At 43.1% G+C, this 18,901-nt stretch overlaps 1 protein-coding gene across 1 annotated transcript; it reads right to left on the bottom strand.

Annotated features, from left to right (window-relative positions):
• Positions 1 to 14,607: 14,607 nt before the first annotated feature.
• Positions 14,608 to 16,134, bottom strand: LOC117842791 (CASP-like protein 1D1). The gene is made up of 3 exons (XM_034723305.2): positions 15,727 to 16,134; positions 15,488 to 15,614; positions 14,608 to 15,107 (listed from the first exon to the last, which is right to left on the bottom strand). The coding sequence occupies exons 1-3, from the start codon at positions 15,966 to 15,968 to the stop codon at positions 14,886 to 14,888; spliced, it is 591 nt and encodes a 196-aa protein (XP_034579196.1). The 5' UTR covers positions 15,969 to 16,134; the 3' UTR covers positions 14,608 to 14,885.
• Between the last annotated feature and the right edge of the window lie 2,767 nt (positions 16,135 to 18,901).

Here is an 18,901-nt window from a genome sequence, read left to right on the forward strand (position 1 = left end):
TGCATCTGGAAGGAGGAATGTACTGACAAAGTGCCATAGCCACACTCGAGCATAGCGCTGCACGACCTCGTCATTTGCTCCCGGAGGACACACCTCGAAGTGCTCCCTCAACCATGCCGAGCTGACACCGGACGTCTTCTTCGAGCTATCTCCGCCCTTTGGCTCTGGCGGCCTAATCCCAATATGCATCTCGACCATATCACGCCAATTCTCATTTTGTATAATACCTGTCACTGGCTGCCCATCCAGTGGAAGGCCGAGTATCATAGCCGCATCCTGCATTGTGATGGTCATTTCTCCGAAGGGCATGTGGAACGTGTGAGTCTCCGGACGCCACCTGTCGACCATAGCGGTCAACAGTGGTCTGTCCATTGGAGGGAGACCCCCCACGACCTGAACAGCGATATCCAAGAAACCTGCTCTCTGCAGGTACTGGGCGTACCGCTCATCCCACCTAAGTGGTGAGTGCACCCTAGCCCTGAGTGGTGTCAAATTCTGCAAAACATTATAAGATTATTACAAAATGAGAAGTCAAACCAATTGTGAATAACGGGCTTCTAAAGTGGTAAGTAACACAAATATGATACAAATGACATTTGCAGTATGAAATTGTTTACACTGTACACAAGCGAATAGTAACGATAGGCACATCCTTAATTTATAAGAACATTTCATACGAAAATCTTGCAATTCTCATCCTAAGGTATACATTCATCAGCAAAAATTAGCAACCATTGTTATACCTCATTTAGGTCCGCGACGTGGTGGGCACGGTGGTGCAAGTCGTAAGCAGCCTCAAGAAGAGGGTACCCCGGGGCCGCCATCCTAAAGAAACAACAAAAATGATCGTTAGTAAAAAACTTCATTATATGATAAGTACGGTAACTATGATAATTTAGTACTATATAAAAGATAGAATGATAGCTATGCAAAATACAAGCAACGCGCATACCCTATTGTTCGAAGTACGCGGCCTATTACTGCTCGCTCTAGATTTAGTGCCTTTAGATTTTCTATTACGGCACGTGCAATTCCTAATGATCTTATGGCACTTGGAGCAACGATTTTCCGACTTGTCAATATCAAAATCACCAGTATCATAATCTGCAGAAAGCCTCCCTTCCGACACGTCCATGTCGCCTGTGAAACACTTCTTCTGCCTCCTTCCTACTTTATTCCTCATTAAACTGGGGTTAGGCACGTACCCTACCCCTTCATATGCCGGCCATTGTGACGGATCTAGGTAAGGTTGAAAGCTTGATTCCCATATTTTGATGGTGTGCTCCCTAGAGTACAACGGTGACATGTACATGGGGCTTTCATAGTTAAGACCTCTTGCCTTGCAAGCTGTAATGAAGTGTGAACATGGAAGGTGCAACAATTGAGGAACATTGCAGGTGCACGAAACTTCGTGCAGATCCACTCTCTAGTGTCAGCCTCCATGACTCTCACCCCCAATGTTAGTCGTACCGTAACTTCTTATAGAATACACCATCCTTTCTGGCCCGTACGGTTCTGCTAAGTGGTGCACGGATCTAAGCTCATCCTCTGATAAATAATTATCTGCAACTTGCCCAATTCTATAGCCTTGATCTAACATTTCACGTGCCTTTCGCCATCGGTTCACAAAGTAGGCGTTGCATTTTTCGAATGTGTATTCAATAATTCCAGCGACGGGCCTACTTCGGATGCCTTTGAAAACTCCGTTGAGTGATTCCGAGAAGTTCGTGGTCATAATACCCCAGCGCATCCCTCCCTCATCGAAAGCCTGCGCCCATTTATCCTTGTCCTCCATTTCACCCTTCAACCATTCTTTTGCGTCGTCGTTCAAGTCCTTCACTAAATCTTCTAACTTCTCACAAAATTCTCTCTCTGTATGAACCTTGCATAATAATTTCAATTTTCCAATTACACGATTGCTCTTCTGCCGACGCGACATGTTGGCAGCAAAGTGCCTCTGCACCACCTATGCACAAGCGGTGGAAAACCATCAATGTGGTCCTTCGCACAATTTAGAAGCCCATGATGCCTATCTGATATCATTCACACTATCCGTGAAGGTCCAAGAACATGTACCCGAACAAGTTTCATAAACCATGACCAACTCTCATTATTCTCACTCTCGACCAAGGCAAAAGCAAGAGGCACAAGCTGTTGTTCTGGATCTACAGCAACTGCCATCATTAATGTACCCTTGTACTTGCCAGTCAAGAATGTACCGTCCACAAGTATCACAGGACGGCAATGTTGAAATGCCTCACTACATTGAGGGAAGCACCAAAATACCCTTTGCAGTATATGCTTCAACACTCCATTGTCAGGAAGCATCATGCCACATGAGTCGATGCACCATTTAACTCCGGGATTGTAGTAGGTTATAGCTGAGAGTACCCTAGGAACCATGCCATACGACTCCTTCTAGTCGCCCCAAAGCAGGGCAACAGCGTGTTGCTTTGCCCGCCAAGCCTTCGAATACTTCACACGGTACCCACTAAAGATGAAGATGGACTCCACGAGTGATGGCACCGATGTCTCGCTGTCTTTACGGATAATGCCTAGGATACGCCGTCCAAGGTACTTTGCTGTGCACTGTACATGCTCTCGCTTCGGCTGTGACGACCGACAAGTATGCGGTTGCACAACATTTGAAATTCTCCATTGTCCGGTGCTTGATATTAGCCGAGACCATACACGCCAATGGCATCCTTGCTTGCACATCACATTGTATCTTAAGTTCTTGTCAGAGTGAACTACGTTAAAAGGTCTATGTGACCTCACCGCGTAGTCAGCCAAGAAAAACTTCAGCTCCTCAAGACTATTGAACTTCATGCCCTTCTTAATCACTGGACTCTCACCAATGGACGTCCCTTCGGCATTCACCATACTAGATTCACATATTGCTTTGTGAACCATACTTATGTCCTTATCATTGGGAACGGATGGCAGTTCGACATCACGTTCTTTTAACAACCGCAACTCATACTGGGTGTAAGAAAAACAATCGTCCATACGACGAATGCCTTCTACATCATGTACGGTTGCGGTGTCAAATTGCGGTCCATCCTCTTCATTTTCTACCCCGACGTTCTCATATTCATGCCCACCACTCTCAAATAGTGATTGCTCCTCTACCTCCACACCTACTACCCCATCTTCCTCCAATTCACAATCTTCGGAACCCATAGAGAAATTATCAACATCTATATTTGCTTCATCCCTCTCAAAAATGTTATTGGGAAAATCATCATTGGCAATAGCCAAGTCAAAATCACGTTCTGTTTCACCTAACACGTGATGCAACATTTCTGACTCCTGGGTACCATTATGGTTCACTACCGCCACTTCCTCCCTCATGACAACATTTGGGCCAGGCATACGAACAATTTTGACTATAACCTCCAAACATGCAACATTAGCTTCGTGCACAACATCCTTATAGTGCTTCCAATTCGCATCGGATGCTAACTTCATGAGAATATAATGAGCTCTAGCTTTCCCACAATCAAAACGACCTCTCAAACTGATCTCATCCACTCTACATCCATACTTCGTCATTACACGGTCAACTAAATCACTAAAACTTGGAGGACCATCGAAGAATTCAATTGACTCATTCATATTCTCTAACTCACCATTTTGTTTCACAACACCACCATCAAAAAATCGAACTAAACGATCCATCGACAAAATACAAACATTTCACCATGTCATATACACTACACATTGCACATATTCGACATATCAACTACACACATTACATATATTGGACAAATTGCAAACAAAAAATACACATATACATTGCACTATACGATTCAATGAATATATCCTTAAATCGACAAGTTCTACACGTCAATATCGCGGGCAGAGACTCATTGCGTATGAACTACGTATCATCTAACACAAACACCATTGCATTTCATTGAAATTTCAAATCACTAACCTAACCCTAAGTCACCTAAACATCCTCCGATCTACCAAATGCAACGGTAAAACACGAGAATAAGTAGGGGAATACCTTCCACACGAAGCAGGGATCGATTTCCACTACTTTCCCCCACCGAAAACGCCGGATTTTGGGTGGATTTGGGGGTGGGGCGGCGGGGGGCGGCGCTGCAAGCTCGGGCTCGGGCGTTTCTGGAGGAGGAAGAAAGGAGGGAGGGAGGAGGAAGGGAGCCGGCGCGTCGATCTAGTGAGCCCTGCCGCGCCAGGCGGGCTGGCGCGGCGAACGCCCCGCCCACGTCAGCGCCCACCTGGTGCCGCGACTCGCCGCGCCAGCGTGGCAGGGGCCGCCGCGCCAGCGTGGCAGGGGCCGCCGCGCCAGTGCATGCGGCGCGGCAGCATGTTCCTGCCGCGCCAGGTGGTCTGGCGCGGCCAAAAGGGTCACGCCGCGCAAATTAAACCCGGGTGAGGTTATTTTTAAAAATAAAGAAAAAAAAGGGTTAAAAATAAAAAAAGAAAATTAAGTAGAGAACTATCACAAAGAGCAATCACTGTGATAAAACAGCTTGGGTTTGGTCCTTGTCTTAGCATCTCCTTGACCAGCCTGTGTTCTAAAAGTCTGGTCGTATGGATACCTTCTCATTGCAGGGTTGCGAAGTACAATGATGAAGATGTTATTGTGTTGGTTTTGACCCAAACAGTCCTCGTGTGATAACAGCAGAAGTGTTGAAAATTATACATAGCATTCCATGGGGTACAGCTAAAGTACCTGATGATATTCTTCATGGTCAAAATGCTACAGTGAAGGACCTTAGTGATGCTCTTGCTGCTACTGTCACCGATATAGGAAGACAGATGGGAAGGTCAAGGATTATAATGGAGATCATGTTTTGAAAGCGTGTTCAATTGCTAGGAAAAATAATGATGCTATGCTAGAAGTCAGGCTTTTTATAGCAGAATTGTTCAGCTTTTTATCCTTTACAACCTCTCACTACTGGATTTTAGGGCTATTGCCACGGCCATCATCCCATCAACGTAAATTTAGTTGCAACACGTAGGGGTTATTGGAACGATTTTGAGTTTTCGTTGCAACCGGTAGGCGTTATTGCCACCATTTGAAAATCCGTTGCAATAGGTAGGCGATATTGCCACGTGTATTTTTCGTTGCAATAATTAATTGTTTTTGTTGCAATATAGACGGATTATTGCCACGAAATACGCAATGTTGCAAGGCTTTGACATTTTTGCAACGAATTTATCACGTTGCCACATAGCCCAAGGCAACAACGGAAAATCTGTTGCAATAGGTCGGTGTTGTCGTAACGAGTTGAAAATGGTTGCGAGTTGCTGAACAAATTGCCACGTTTTTTTTTGCGTTGTTATAAAGTTTTTTTTGCACTGCAATATGTAAGGGTTATTGCCACGAAATACGTAATGTTGCAAGTAGGAAGCAATATTGCAATGAATTTGTTACGTTGTCACATAGCCCATGGCAATAACAAGAAATTTGTTGCAATAGATTGGTGTTGTCGCCACGAGTTGAAAAATGGTTGCGAGTTTTACTTAATGGAAAAATTAAAAGATGCGCAATGAGGGAATCGAACTAGGGTCTCCAGAGTTTGGACTCGAGCACCTCACCACAATGCTACCTCAACTACTAGATTTTTGGCCTATTGCCACAGAGGCCATTGCAACAATTGAAATTTAGATGCGATAGATAGGTGGTATTGCCACCATTGTGATGAAAAAAGTTATAAACTAAATCAATACTATTTTGTGATGAAAAATAAATTGTTACAAGAGAATAGTTGGCAAACATCACAAAAATTTTCATTCTAATTTTTTTCTCAGATTTTTTGTAAATGGTATTGTGGCCTCTAGCAACATGGGTCCATCTATTATGGTGGATCACTCACAAGTGGGTCCCACATGTCATATACTGTACTCTCTTTGTTATGATCTTAGACCAGCATGCTAGTGGTCGAGTTTGGACCTTGCACATGTCTGGCCGACATGTTAGGCTGCCACAAATTGGTGGGCCGAGAACTGGGATACTTTAGATATTTCATGTACTAACCAAAAGTAGAAAAAAAATAGCTAGCCAATATGAGGCTAACAGGAATCAAACCACGGCTGCAACGGTATAAAGGAAGCCATCTAACCGCTAGGCTACATTAGAATTTGTGTTACATGTCATGCAAAACATCAATACTAACGCTATTACTCAAAGACATTAAGCCGCAAGCCCTAACGCTGTTACTCAAAGACATTAAGCCGCAAGCCCTACTGCTCTTATGAATTTATAGAAGAAGAAAAATGAAGAATATACTGGGAAAACAAAAGTTCCTCTATCCAAAAGCTTTTTACATTTTATCTACGTGCATGTGTATTGCTACGGGCAAAACAATCAGAAGAGTTAACGAAAACAAGCTTGCTAGCCTCATTATTATATCAAAGTGCTATTTCTTTATGAACTAAAAAAGGAAATATAGTATTGTAGCAATTGTAGGCTCAAATTTCATTCAGCTATGACTAAACTGGATTCTGGGTCAACCTGAACATTGTACATTTGTACATCTGCAGCATGTTTTAACTGACGCTCACAACATGGAGCCAACGGTGGTAAAGTGCAAACTTTTGATGAGGCATATCATCCTTGAGCAATCCCTTTCTAACCTGAAACACTGCAAAAATTGGTCGTATCCTTTAACCAATTAACCAATCCGGGAACCATTAGAAGACAAAAATGTTTAGAAATAGATTTTACAAAAAATTCAATTTCTACAATTTCTACTTTGGCATCTTAGACATGGAAATCTCATGATTCTCGATGCTTCAAATAACTGACCAGAGGCTGGAAGTATGTTGCTATCTGGGTCTGGATAGCAACAGCAAAGCATTGGTGCGACCATGGCAATCGGCAATCAGCCATAGACCAATATTTGACAAGCTGCACAAACACACCATATTGAATTTTTAGAGAAGCATAACTGAAGCAACACAGTTCATCTAGCTATCCATCTTCCTTCCTACATTGCAAACACATCATGAATTAATCCAATTGGAAGAGCCTTCCTGCACAGCTATCATAAGTCAATTGGCACAGCTATTAGAACCAAGCATATGGGAAAAATCAGGCTAATTTAAAATAGTACAGGCCATTTTTTCGTTGGAAAAAAGAAGCATATGGAGCAAAGATATTGACTTCAATCTGAATATTAACAAGGTGGCATCTAGAAGGTAATGAAAAGCTTCTGGTTCTCACAAGATGAATAATACACGCTTGCCGGTAATTCCATTCAATACACAGTGCGATTACAGCACCATATGTTGTCATTTTTCTTGCCATGCTTCATGTAGCAACCTAATCGACCTGCCATGAAGCTGTCATTTTATTGGCAACATGTTGTGATCAAACTATTTTGTGACACTGCAAAAAGATATATTGCTCCAAGGACAACAATGGTAAAATAGACACAATCCCCAAGATGCTATTTAGTTTTAGAAATAAAAGATACAAGCATTAGGTCTAAGATCTACGCACAAATATGAGTATTCCCATAACCTAGTTTAGAAGTTAGAAACTTAGAATAGAACAACTGCTGGCTGTTGCTACTGTTACTCCTCAAAACTGTCAATCGGTTATAGAAAATTCTCCAAGATGCTATCAGTTTCAGACATAAGAGGTGCTCACAGAAAATCTCTTAAATTGATAACCACTTGCGCATTGAAATTATCTTTTAGAATGTGAGGCTGGCAGATATGAGTTTTGCCTAGCAGAAATGAGTTTTGCCGGACCCAACATGAACCTACTATTGCTACTACTGCTGCTCACAACAAAGTAGCATCTACAACTTAGTAATGACTTGCAAGTAGTAGCCACTGGCGCAGCCACATCATGCACAACAAAGCTGCTATCGGTGCCAATAGTACCAATTATTTGGTCCCATGTAATCATAACAGAGAAAATCATGCTGCGAGTAAGAGCGAGATTAAAGAATTTCGTCAGGCATCTAGTGTGCGACCTAGACAGATAACATACCCCACAGCTTGTGCTTGCAGAACTGCTCCATGTATTTCATTCGACATTCTCTGTTTCTGCTCTTTGAGCAGCTCCATCCGCCTCCTCTGCATGAAAACACAAAATTCAAGAAACATTATGTACACGTCTCAGATTTACAATTTTGCATGTGTATAAATTCTAATGTCAAATTTATGGCTCCTATTTTATTTAATAGTTCAAAGGTAATATGTACATTTTGAATACAATGCTCTGGCACTAATAACTGCTAGTCTATTTACATGCCAAAATAGTCTTGATATAACATGAAAACTTAAAAGATGTGATGCCATAGAAACAGTCCCCACGTAATAGTTTCTATTGCAAAACTAATTATTGCCACCGAAAATGGTTCTGTTGCAATATAGTTTATTTCCACGAAAGAAATTTAGTTGCCATATGATATGTCACAACGTCAAATTTCCGTGGCAATATATTCTATTACCACCATGTAAATCATTGCGAAATATCATATTCTATTATTTGAAGAAAGGTTTTGAAAAATCCATGAACATATGAGTCTATATTCCAGATAAATATCTTTTTGATTTAGAAGCCTATTTTAAATGTATTAAACATCAAAATTATACTAGAAACCACCTCGCTCTTAGTTTAGTGTAGATGTATAGGTACGAATGCATCCATAAGAATTTAAATCATATTACCTAAAGTTTAGCAAGTTTGAGGATTTTTAGCATGTGTCACACTAATGGGTGTATCGATTTGGTATGTGTCTTTTTTGTGCATCATCCTTGTAGAAGTAAATGGAATTTCAATATTGTATATCTTGCAATATTAGAATATTAGAGTATGGTAAAATAACTATTTATTTACATGATGTTTCATAACTATAGTGGTCATGCCACTTGCTCAATGAAAAAATGTATAACTTATGAAAGATATTAATGTTTTAACTATTGTGTGATTATGGATATTCCTTACTCTATTATTTGCACTAGTCTCAAAGAGAAGCCTTAAGAGTAGTGAAGCATGAAGTGAAAATAGGAGTTACATATATAGGACGAGGAGGAGGCGAGAGGAGTGATCACCCTCCTCTTAGGATATTTTGTGTGTTGCCTTTTAGGCCATTTTTTTGTGTTAATGATATTTCAAAGAAGAGTAAATTGTATCCACCGTACTGCAACTTATATGGCTGTATAACTTTGGTCCAACAAGTTGCAAAACGTGCATATTTATACATGAACTTGTCAAGTGTGTACATGTATGGTCACGTGTACACCATGGAGCGTATATTGCCATGGTGACAAGCCACGTGGAATGTAATTTTGGTCACAAATATTAAATTTGAGGTGGTAGAGGGCCAAAAATACAAAATTAGTGTCCTAAGTCCTACCCATCATCTCTGACCCTTAGCCCTGCCATTCCTAGGCATGCAATGGGTCGACAGATTGGGCATGGCGGCAGCCTGGCAGGTGGCCCAACGAACCTCCACTCCTCCCAGTCATCTTGGTGCTGAAGGGAATCGTGATGCAGATGGAGACAGTGCAGGGTCGGTGTGAATGTATAACACAAGTATCTTAGATAGCAAACATAAAAATAGTGGAGCTGATTAAACTTAAGCCCATTTCGCTCCTTAGAAAATTAAATCCCTCGTCAAGGTTCAAGATGAACATAGATGTAGGGCATGACCAAACATTTTATCTGTATATGCAAATGCATCTACGTCACCATTGAATTTTGGTTGTATAGATTGTGGTCCTACAACAACAAACAACCCAAATTAAGGAAAATGGATCAATAGTTACCCATGGTTCAAATTTCAGAATCTGCACAAACTTGAAAACGCCCCCATAGTGCACCCTCCCATATTAAATTCTGCCACCATTCCAACTTAAAGTGAAACAGAGTGTTCAATTAGCAACGTCCATTCCAAGATGTGCACGCAATTGCTGACATGATCTAGCCAACAAAAATTCAGGCAGGTATCCGTTGATAAGATTTCCATCATTTTCATTTTTCAACACAGACAACTATGACCAACATTGATAAGACAACAACGAGTAATGGGGTAAGCAATTATGGCAGATGAATCCCTATAAACAGTTTTCTCAAGGGAAACAAAGCATACGAGATAATTAAACGATGCCACAAAGGCTTAGGAATATCAATTTTGTATTTGATCCACTACCTCAAAACCACTAGTAGAGAACTGACCTTCCATTCATCCCCCTTTTATCTCCGTTAACATTGGGCTCATGACTAAAAGTGGCGTGCCACCGAAGGCCAGCGCGGGAGGGGGGGAGGGGGCGGGGGGAGCTTTAGTCCCGATTGTAGATACCAACCGGGACTAAAGCTCCCCCTCCCCCCCCCCCAATCCCAGTTGTAACGGTCGAAAAATTCGCACCGACGCTGCCCTCCCTTTTGTCCCGGTTGGAAACTCCAACCGGGACAAAAGAGTCACTCTTTTATCCTGGTTAGAGTTACCAACTAGGACAAAAGGTTTAGTCCCGGTTGGTAATTCCAGCCAGGATAAAAGGGTGAGTCTTTTGTCTTGGTTGGAGTTTTCAACCAGGACTAAACCACCAACCAGGACAAAAGGGGTTGTATTTTGTCCTGGTTGAAATTTTCAACTGGAATAAAATCTCCTCCCCTATAAAATTGCCAGACAGAGAGCTCTTCTTCCTCCTCCAGCTCAAGCCACTCCACTCCACCGACCTCCTCTCCATGGTGACAAAGCAACCCTAGGGAAGGTGCTGCCCAAATTTTTTTCCTCATTTTCGTGAGGATTTCACTCATCTAAAATGTTGTGAACGTTAGCTATTTCATCCTCCCTTCATTTATTTTTATTATGCTTTAGAGAGGGAGAAAAATGAGTTTTTTTAGAATGAGGGAGAATGGAGAGGATTTTTATTTATACATGTTTTTGAGTTAGAATTTGATGGATAGCTTGCTTGTTATATACGATTCGTATTAGTTAAAAGAACGACCAATATTAAGTATGAGAAAAAAATAGAGTAAATGTGTTTTTAATATTTAGTCATTGCAATAAAATTAACGTAAATAAATTGTAGGTGTAAGAAAATAGAATTTGGTCATTGCTATAATTTTTCATGTCACTATAAATTCATAATAATTGTATTTTTTGACAAATAATTTATTTATCTCATGTTTAATGCAAGAACTAAATATTATAAACAATAATCCTACACTGGCTCCAAAAGATTTTTTCGGCGAAAGCGAGAAAATCCTGTGGATGTAAATCAAGGATATATCTGAAGTGTACCATCAGGATGCCCTTGACGTCTCTCTCATCAGTGCCTAGATTTTGTAAGTGTCTGTTTAACTATATGTAAATTTTGGCTCGTATCATTATTGCGTACGTCGCCCTACTAACTTCATCTTCCAATTTACGTAGGATGCGAATTCAAACGTGCCGCAGAGAAGCGTACTTCTATGTTGGCTTCATGGATCCATCCCTCGTTAACCAAAAGCAGATATGGGAGCAGCCAAAGAAAACGTTGGAGGTGGTATACAATTTTTCTTGGACAAACAACATTACAAGAGTTACGTACTACTGCCATACAACTTTGAGTAAGTGTGGGTACCATCTATTTTTGTTTTGTTTTCCTTTCCTGATTAATGTTAGTTAGCTCTAAATGAATATTTACATACGCAGTTTTCACTGGATCCTCATAATAATTGAGACTGATAGAAGCCACGTCACCGTGTTTGATTCATTGAGAAACCACCGAAGGACTACCAAGACATTCAAGACATGCTAAACTTGTAATAATTCTGGACATTTATCTCTATGCAACAGTTTGTTTCCTAATTTTCACCTAACACTGTATAATTCATTATTTTAATCCACAGCGCATGGAAACAATTCCTCAAGAAACACAAAGGTCCATTCAAAGAAAAATTTACATTCAAAATAGACTTTTCGATACGTACGAAGTTTGCACATTTTGTACATTCTATAACACAAATATTTCATAACTTGTTTTTTCTCCTACTAAAGTGCTTAAGGCAGGAACCCGGAAATAATCTATGTGGATACTACGTCTGTGAGCACCTATACATTTTTATGGGACCCAAGGCCGTGACGACGCCGCATGAGATGAAAGTACGTAAAATAAAACTATTAATAGTTAATTATTTTCTAGCTCCATATATTTAATTGTTCGTGTAACATTCACATGTTTCCAAATTACAGATGTGGAGTATTCAACATAGCATCTTGGAGAAGGACAGAATAGGGGCAATATGTGAAGGTCTCATAGGATTCCTGGTGGACAAGGTGATAAATCCACAGGAAAAATTTTATTATGACGGACGTTCATAGATGCACCGAGCAACACCATAACGAGAGGATCCTAGGAATGACTGGGACAAATTTTTGTATATATAGTAATTGTATAAATACTAGTTTGATTTGTATAATATGCTAAGAATTGTATAGTATACTAAGAATTGTATATATAGTAATTAATTACTAGTTTGATTTGTATAAATACTAGTTTGATTTCATTATAAAATTTCATTATAAAAAAGTCTTAAGTACTAAAGGGGTATGGGCATGCGCCATAGTCCCGGTTGGTTTTAAAGGGGCACCCTTTAGTCCCGGTTGGTAGAACTAATCGGGACTAAAGGGCCCATCCTACGCATGACCGCCTCTTTAGTCCCGGTTGGTTTTACCAACCGGGATTAAATGGGGTCTTTAGTCCTGGTTGAACAACCCGGGACTAAAGACCCCCCTTTCGTCTCGAAAATTTTATCCCGGATGGATTTTCGAGAGATTTAAGGCCTACCAACTGGGACTAATGCTGAGTTTTCTACCAGTGAACTAATACTTGTGACCCAAACTACACCACCCACAATGGCAAAATACGCTCCATGGTGTATACGTGACCGTATATGTGCACACTCGTTGACAAATCCGTGCATCTATTTGCACATTTTACAACTTGTTGGATCGAAACCATACAAATTGTTGTATGGTGGGTACAATTTACTCTTCAAAGAAGAAATATTTAGTAAGACATTTAATGGGTATACATGCATTGGACTATAGACGCTCAACCTATAAAAGGCTACGTCGTTCTTGTTTCGAGGGGAAACATCTCACACACGGACTTGAGTTGCATAAATGTCTAACAACAATGTAACCTACAAATACTAAATTAAGCATTTAAATGAGCAAATAACATTACGTATGTTTTTGTTATGCCTATGAAATTATAATTTTTTCACCAAAATTTTTATAAGGTCTTATCTAAAATTTTTGGGTTTACATATGAACACTCATGTCCATACACTAGGAGCCTAGGATCACCCCTGGTTATGACAGTTGCAGCGGTTAAGGGGGGTGTTTGGATACCCCTGCTAAAGTTTAGCACCTGTCACATCGGATGTTTGGATGCTAATTAGGAGTAGTAAACATAGGCTAATTACAAAATTAATTGTACATATGGAGTCTAATTCCGAGACGAATCTATTAAGCCTAATTAGTCCATGATTTGACAATGTGGTGCTATAGTAACCATTTGCTAATGATGGATTAATTAGGCTTAATAGATTCATCTCGCGAATTAGCACAGGGGTTCTGCAATTAGTTTTATAATTAGCTCATGTTTAGTCCTCCTAATTAGCATCCGAACATTTGATGTGACACTGCTAAAGTTTAGCACCTAAGTATGAAACGTCTTTAAGGTGGTTTCATCTGATAGATAGTCACATTCATTAACATGCAATTTTAAGACAACTGTCGAGGGGTAAGCCTCGGTAGCAGGGCCCATTGAGATTCGGCTTGGGGAGTAGTTTGCAGGAGAAAGAAGGGATATGACGAGGAGTTTAGATATGGCGAGGGTTTTCCTTATTTGTTTGGTTGTTTGGCCTAGAGGACGAGAAGATGTACAATGTTCTGGTTCTCTAGGGTGGTTTGTGAGTATTCAACTGGGCATCCTATATGCTGACCTTGGGCCTGCCCTTTGCCGGCCTTGGCCCCAATGCAAAGGGGGCGATTGCATTGCTATAGTGCAATTTAAAAAAAAATAGCATTGAATGAAAGAGAATTGAATGGACAGGAAAAGGCAAAACAACATTAGTATCGGTAGCGTTTAAAAAGAAAAATCACATGAGTATCCGTTGGTAACATCAATCGGTACTGAACAGGAGACTTTTAGTCTCGGTTTCGTTGTACTGGTTCCAAAATGAGGTTTCGTTGTACTAGTTCCAAAACGAGACTGAAGAGGTTTTGGTACCGTTACTAATAGTGGTAGTACCTATGCATTATAGCAAGCGGCATTTGGCTTGAGCCAAGGAGTGGTGGTTCGGGGAGAGAACAGCAGAGAGCACAAAGATGCAAGGGAAAGATACAATGGTTGGACTGGGAAAAACCATAGGAGCCTTAGGAGGGGTAGCAAGAGTGTTGTCTAGTTGAGTTTGAGTAGTGCGATGTATTGTGCGGTGCGTGTTAAGGTCATAATCCAACCGGTCAGTGTTTGTTTGTTATTCCGCCCAATCTAGACCTATTCTTTATCAGTTCTTCATCTTGGTTCGTTTAAAAAAATCACCTCCCACGGCTGACTACGTTGACCATGCTCTAACTAATAATGTAATGCTGTTGCACTAACAGCAAATGAACCTTACAAAAAAAAAACATCAAATAAATGAACTATAGGAGTGACATGTACAGAGTACACAACAATGCTATATATGATGGCCTAAGAAACACACTCGAGACAAACAACAGTAGTGTATACACACGATGCAATATATCATTTCTCTACATTTTCCCGTACAAGGCTACACTAGATGTCACTCACGTCGTACACCACATGGATGGCAACGGGAAACACACACAGGACGACACAATTCCAAGCAGTCCCCGGCCGTCAGAACAGCCACCGTGGCCCTGCAGATATCAGCGGCTGCGGCGGTAGAGGGAGTAGGCGTTGAGGACGGCGAGGAGGACGAGGACGATGGAGGCGACGAGGCCGAGGAAGACGGAGGCGCCGATGTGGCGGCAGAACTTGCCGTAGGTGTCGCAGATCTTGGCCCACCGGGTGTGCGAGTTGCCCTTGAGCCCGATCCACGCCACGCCGCCCGCCGAGCCCGTCGCGGAAGCCATCACCGCCGCGTAGAACTGCCGTGCAAGACGCACAAACAGGGCATTAAATACGTTTCGTGTTCAGATTGGTCTCGAGTACTAGTTGTTCTTGGAGGAATTTTCAAAGATGGACCAAGTGACACCGGTTTTAATTTGCTACATGCATCATATAAGTCACTACCCATCTGTTAGCTAGATTTGACTTGTGCTCCCAATCTTTTTTAGCCAATATCTTGCTACACATGTAACATGTATTGTTCATTAGTTTATTAAATTAAAGTGCAAACCAAATCTCTTGTTTGAAACATATTTTGAAAAAACACTAACTAAATCAGCCTGTAAAAGGTCTTGATTAGAAACAAAGAAGAAATATGTATTGTAGAACTCGTCGTGAATAATTAAATTAAGGTGCTCACCACATCGAGCAGGAGGAGGAGGAAGACGGTCTTGGCTGCGGAAGCGGAGCCCGAGATGAGTCTCATCGAGCCGAGCGCCGTCAGCAGGCTGTACAGGCACGTCACGCACAGCGCCACCAGCAGGTATCTATATACGTGGCCATCGAGCACACAAAGGAAGAGATCAGTAGTGCAGGTCAGCGACGAACACCTTGAGACGACGAAGCAATTAATAACAAAGTTGAGATGAGAGCACTCACATGAGCGCCGGCGAGTCCTTGAACTTGGCGTCCATGGCGAGGACGGTCCGCAGCAGCGGGACGGGGATGAGCACGGTCTGCTTGGCGGTGGCCAGCACGACGAGCCCCGCCAGCGTCACCACGAACAGGAGCGCACGCAGGGCCAGGTCGGCGCCGGGGAAGCCGCCGCGCGCGGGAGCGGGCGCCGCCGCCGCGGCACCCTTGCCGCCGGACTCCGTCGTCGTGGCGTCCACGGTGGCCATGGCTACTAGCTCTAGCTTCGCGCGCGCGCTGGCTACAGAGAAGCTGGAGTGGTAGTCGTCGCGAGGCTGTTGCGCTGCGGCACGGCTGCCTGCTATATAGATAGCCGCCGGCCGGCACGGGAGCCCGGGACTGGGTGGCAGCGGCACACGGCGACACGAGGGCACGTGAGAACGCGACGTCAAGTTGTCTGGTGCCCGGGAGTCTTGCAGTCTGGACGGATTTTATTTGTTCCGATCCCATTAGCTGGAGCGCATGATGCTTGGATTAGTCGTCTGATCAGCCTCTGACTAGTGACTGCTATGTGCTATGCTAGCCGATAAGTACGTAGCAGATGAGCCCGTTCCTGGACGCAAGGCGAGTATAATTTACGTGGTCGTTATCGCGTGCTTTGTTCACATTTGGAGAAAGTCAGGCACCCTTGTATGGATGCGTATGCGTTTGGAAGTTGGAACAGTGTTCAGGCCCGCCGCCATGACCGGGAGCGACGAAAGGTACGGGACTAGTTGGTGGAAGGTTCGGCTCGGGCTCGCCTTTTTTTATGGAGTTTCACTGGTGTAACCCTCGATATCGGTTGGTTTTTATCAATATTAATGTGAGCATTAGTATCGGATCTAAGCGCCAGTTCCTCGGAGCCTCCCGTGATCCCCTTTAGTGCCGGTTGGGAGCTCCAACTGGTACTAAAGGTCACCCTCCACTCGGTACTAATGTGCTTGAGAATCTTTAGTACTAGGTGGAGCCTTCACCCGGTATTGACCCATTGGGTGACTACCTGTCAGACCAGACCTAAAATCTTTCTCAAATTCAGTTAAGCGTGCTTGACGTCCACGCTCCCTCTCTCCCTCCACCACTTCTCCCTTTCTCTCCCCTAGTCCCACTTCTCTGCTCCCTCTCTCCTTATCCCACTAGCCCCCTCACTCCCTCCGCTACCGACCCCCTTTCTCCCTCCACCGCCACCGACCCTCTCCCTCCCTTCCTCCCCGGCCTCCCCTCTCCTCCTTCTCCCCCCTCGCCCCTCACCTCATGCCTAAGGCAAGGAGCAGCGGCGGGGCGAGGCGCGGCGGCAGCGACCATCGGGGCACGGAGCGGCGGCGGCTAGCGGGCTCGGCATGACAGGATGTAGCAGCGCGGATGGCGCAGCGGTGGCGGCAGCAACGAGATCCGGGGGCGACGGCGGCAACGAGATCCAAGGCACTTCCCTCTCTCTCCCCTTGCCGGATCTGCCCCTCTCCTAGCTGCATCCTACTAGCTGTGCCTAGCTGCCCCTCCCCCACGACCCGCCGGCCACCCGTTCTTCCCAGCCGGCCGTCGCTCCTACTCGTTGGATCTCTGAGGCGCGCCTAGAGATCCGGTGAGTAGGAGTGGCGGCCGGCCAGGAAGAAGGGGTGGCCGGCGGGTCGCGGGGGAGGGGCCACCGGCGCCGACAAGGCGCGGTGGCGGGGCAACCAGGCGCGGCTGGCGGGATTTCCTTTTTTATCTTTTAATACCCGTTTAGTACCGGTTATTTGACCCGGTAGTAAAGGCTCCCCATCAGTACAGAAGTAGCAATACCGGTTCACAACCGATATTAAAGGAGGTTAGGAACCGGTAATGAAGACATTTTACCAGCAGTGTTTAGCCTGCTGCTAGCGATGGATATGATGGGACGGAGGACGACGACAAAGGCGCAGCGCTTTCTCTCAGAGGATGTGCGTGAGTTCACAGCTGGGTTTTTGGATGGCGATTACACACGCATGTAGTATGTTTATTTACGTGATGGTCATCGGATCAGAGGATGTTTAGTTAAGTGAAGCAGACCGATCCCGCCAGATTTGCTGACGTGTCGCGTTTGCTGGGGCCCATGCCTAGAGCAGTGTAAGATCTTTTTCCCGAATACACACGCGAGCGCGAGAGCAACGAAATCAACGTAAACGATAGTTGGTTTTAACTTTTTTTTTTAATTTATAGATTTGGTGTGAACTTAGATATACCTTATGTTTAGATGCATAATAATATTTATATATCTAAACATGTTAAAATGACGTATAATAATTTGAAATGGGGGAGCAGTAGATTAAGAAACCAGTCAGTCTCGTGCCAAAAACCGTGCCTCTCTCGACAATGTAAAGATAGGCTACAAGGCATAAGATTAGAGAAGAGTGCTTATTTTTGCCATCGTTGAAGAATTAAGCAAACGCGCTATAGCTGGCGGCCGTAACGACCAGGGGTACCAGGATCACCTCCTGGATTTAATTCAGCATGACCGCCTTCCCTACCGGGCAATTTGCTGGCGATCTTAACCAGCAAATGGCTCAACATTATAGTTGGCTTTCCAATCGCTAATTACTCCCTTCGTTCCAAATTATAAGTCATTCCAACTTTCTTAGAAAGCCAAAACATCTCAAGTTTGACCAAATTTATACTACTAACATTCATGATGCCAAATAAATACATTAGTTTCTTCATTAAATATATTTTTATAGTATATTTATTCAGTGTTATAGACCTCTGTGATCCTTTCTATAATTTTGGTCAAACATAAAATGGTTTGACTTTCCAAGAAAGTTAGAAGAGCTTATAATTTCGAACAGAGGGAGTATAATCCAAGCTAAGAGCAGGGAAGTTAATCCATCGATGACTCAAACTCAAGGCAAGAAGTTTTGAGATCAACTCAAGATGGTCTTCCTAACTACAGCAAGTCACCTTAGAAAATTTGTGTGGCTGTGCATGCACATTGCATTGACTACTTGGCGTGGATCCTTGCAAGCCCTCCATGTTGTAATTTTTTTTAAAAAAAAAGATATTTCAGTCACAGGGTGGAGCCACACTTGAAGAATTAAGGTTTACGAAGTTTCTGCTACTAGTAGCACGAAAATTATTCTCTACCAACACGGATGTGACTTGAGGACCAGTAGTTTAAATCAAGGACGATTTATTCATAGGATGGATACGATCA

Source organism: Setaria viridis, chromosome 2, assembly GCF_005286985.2.
Source record: "Setaria viridis chromosome 2, Setaria_viridis_v4.0, whole genome shotgun sequence".
Classification (NCBI taxonomy): Eukaryota; Viridiplantae; Streptophyta; class Magnoliopsida; order Poales; family Poaceae; genus Setaria; species Setaria viridis.

Excerpts from the sequence above, each read along its gene's own strand:
- LOC117842791 (XM_034723305.2), bottom strand. The coding sequence starts at position 15,968 with ATGGCCACCGTGGACGCCACGACGACGGAGTCCGGCGGCAAGGGTGCC. Across the intron at positions 15,615-15,726 it reads AAGGACTCGCCGGCGCTCAT|ATACCTGCTGGTGGCGCTGT; the intron begins GTGAGTGCTCTC and ends CCACGTATATAG. Across the intron at positions 15,108-15,487 it reads TCCTCCTCCTGCTCGATGTG|TTCTACGCGGCGGTGATGGC; the intron begins GTGAGCACCTTA and ends CTTGCACGGCAG.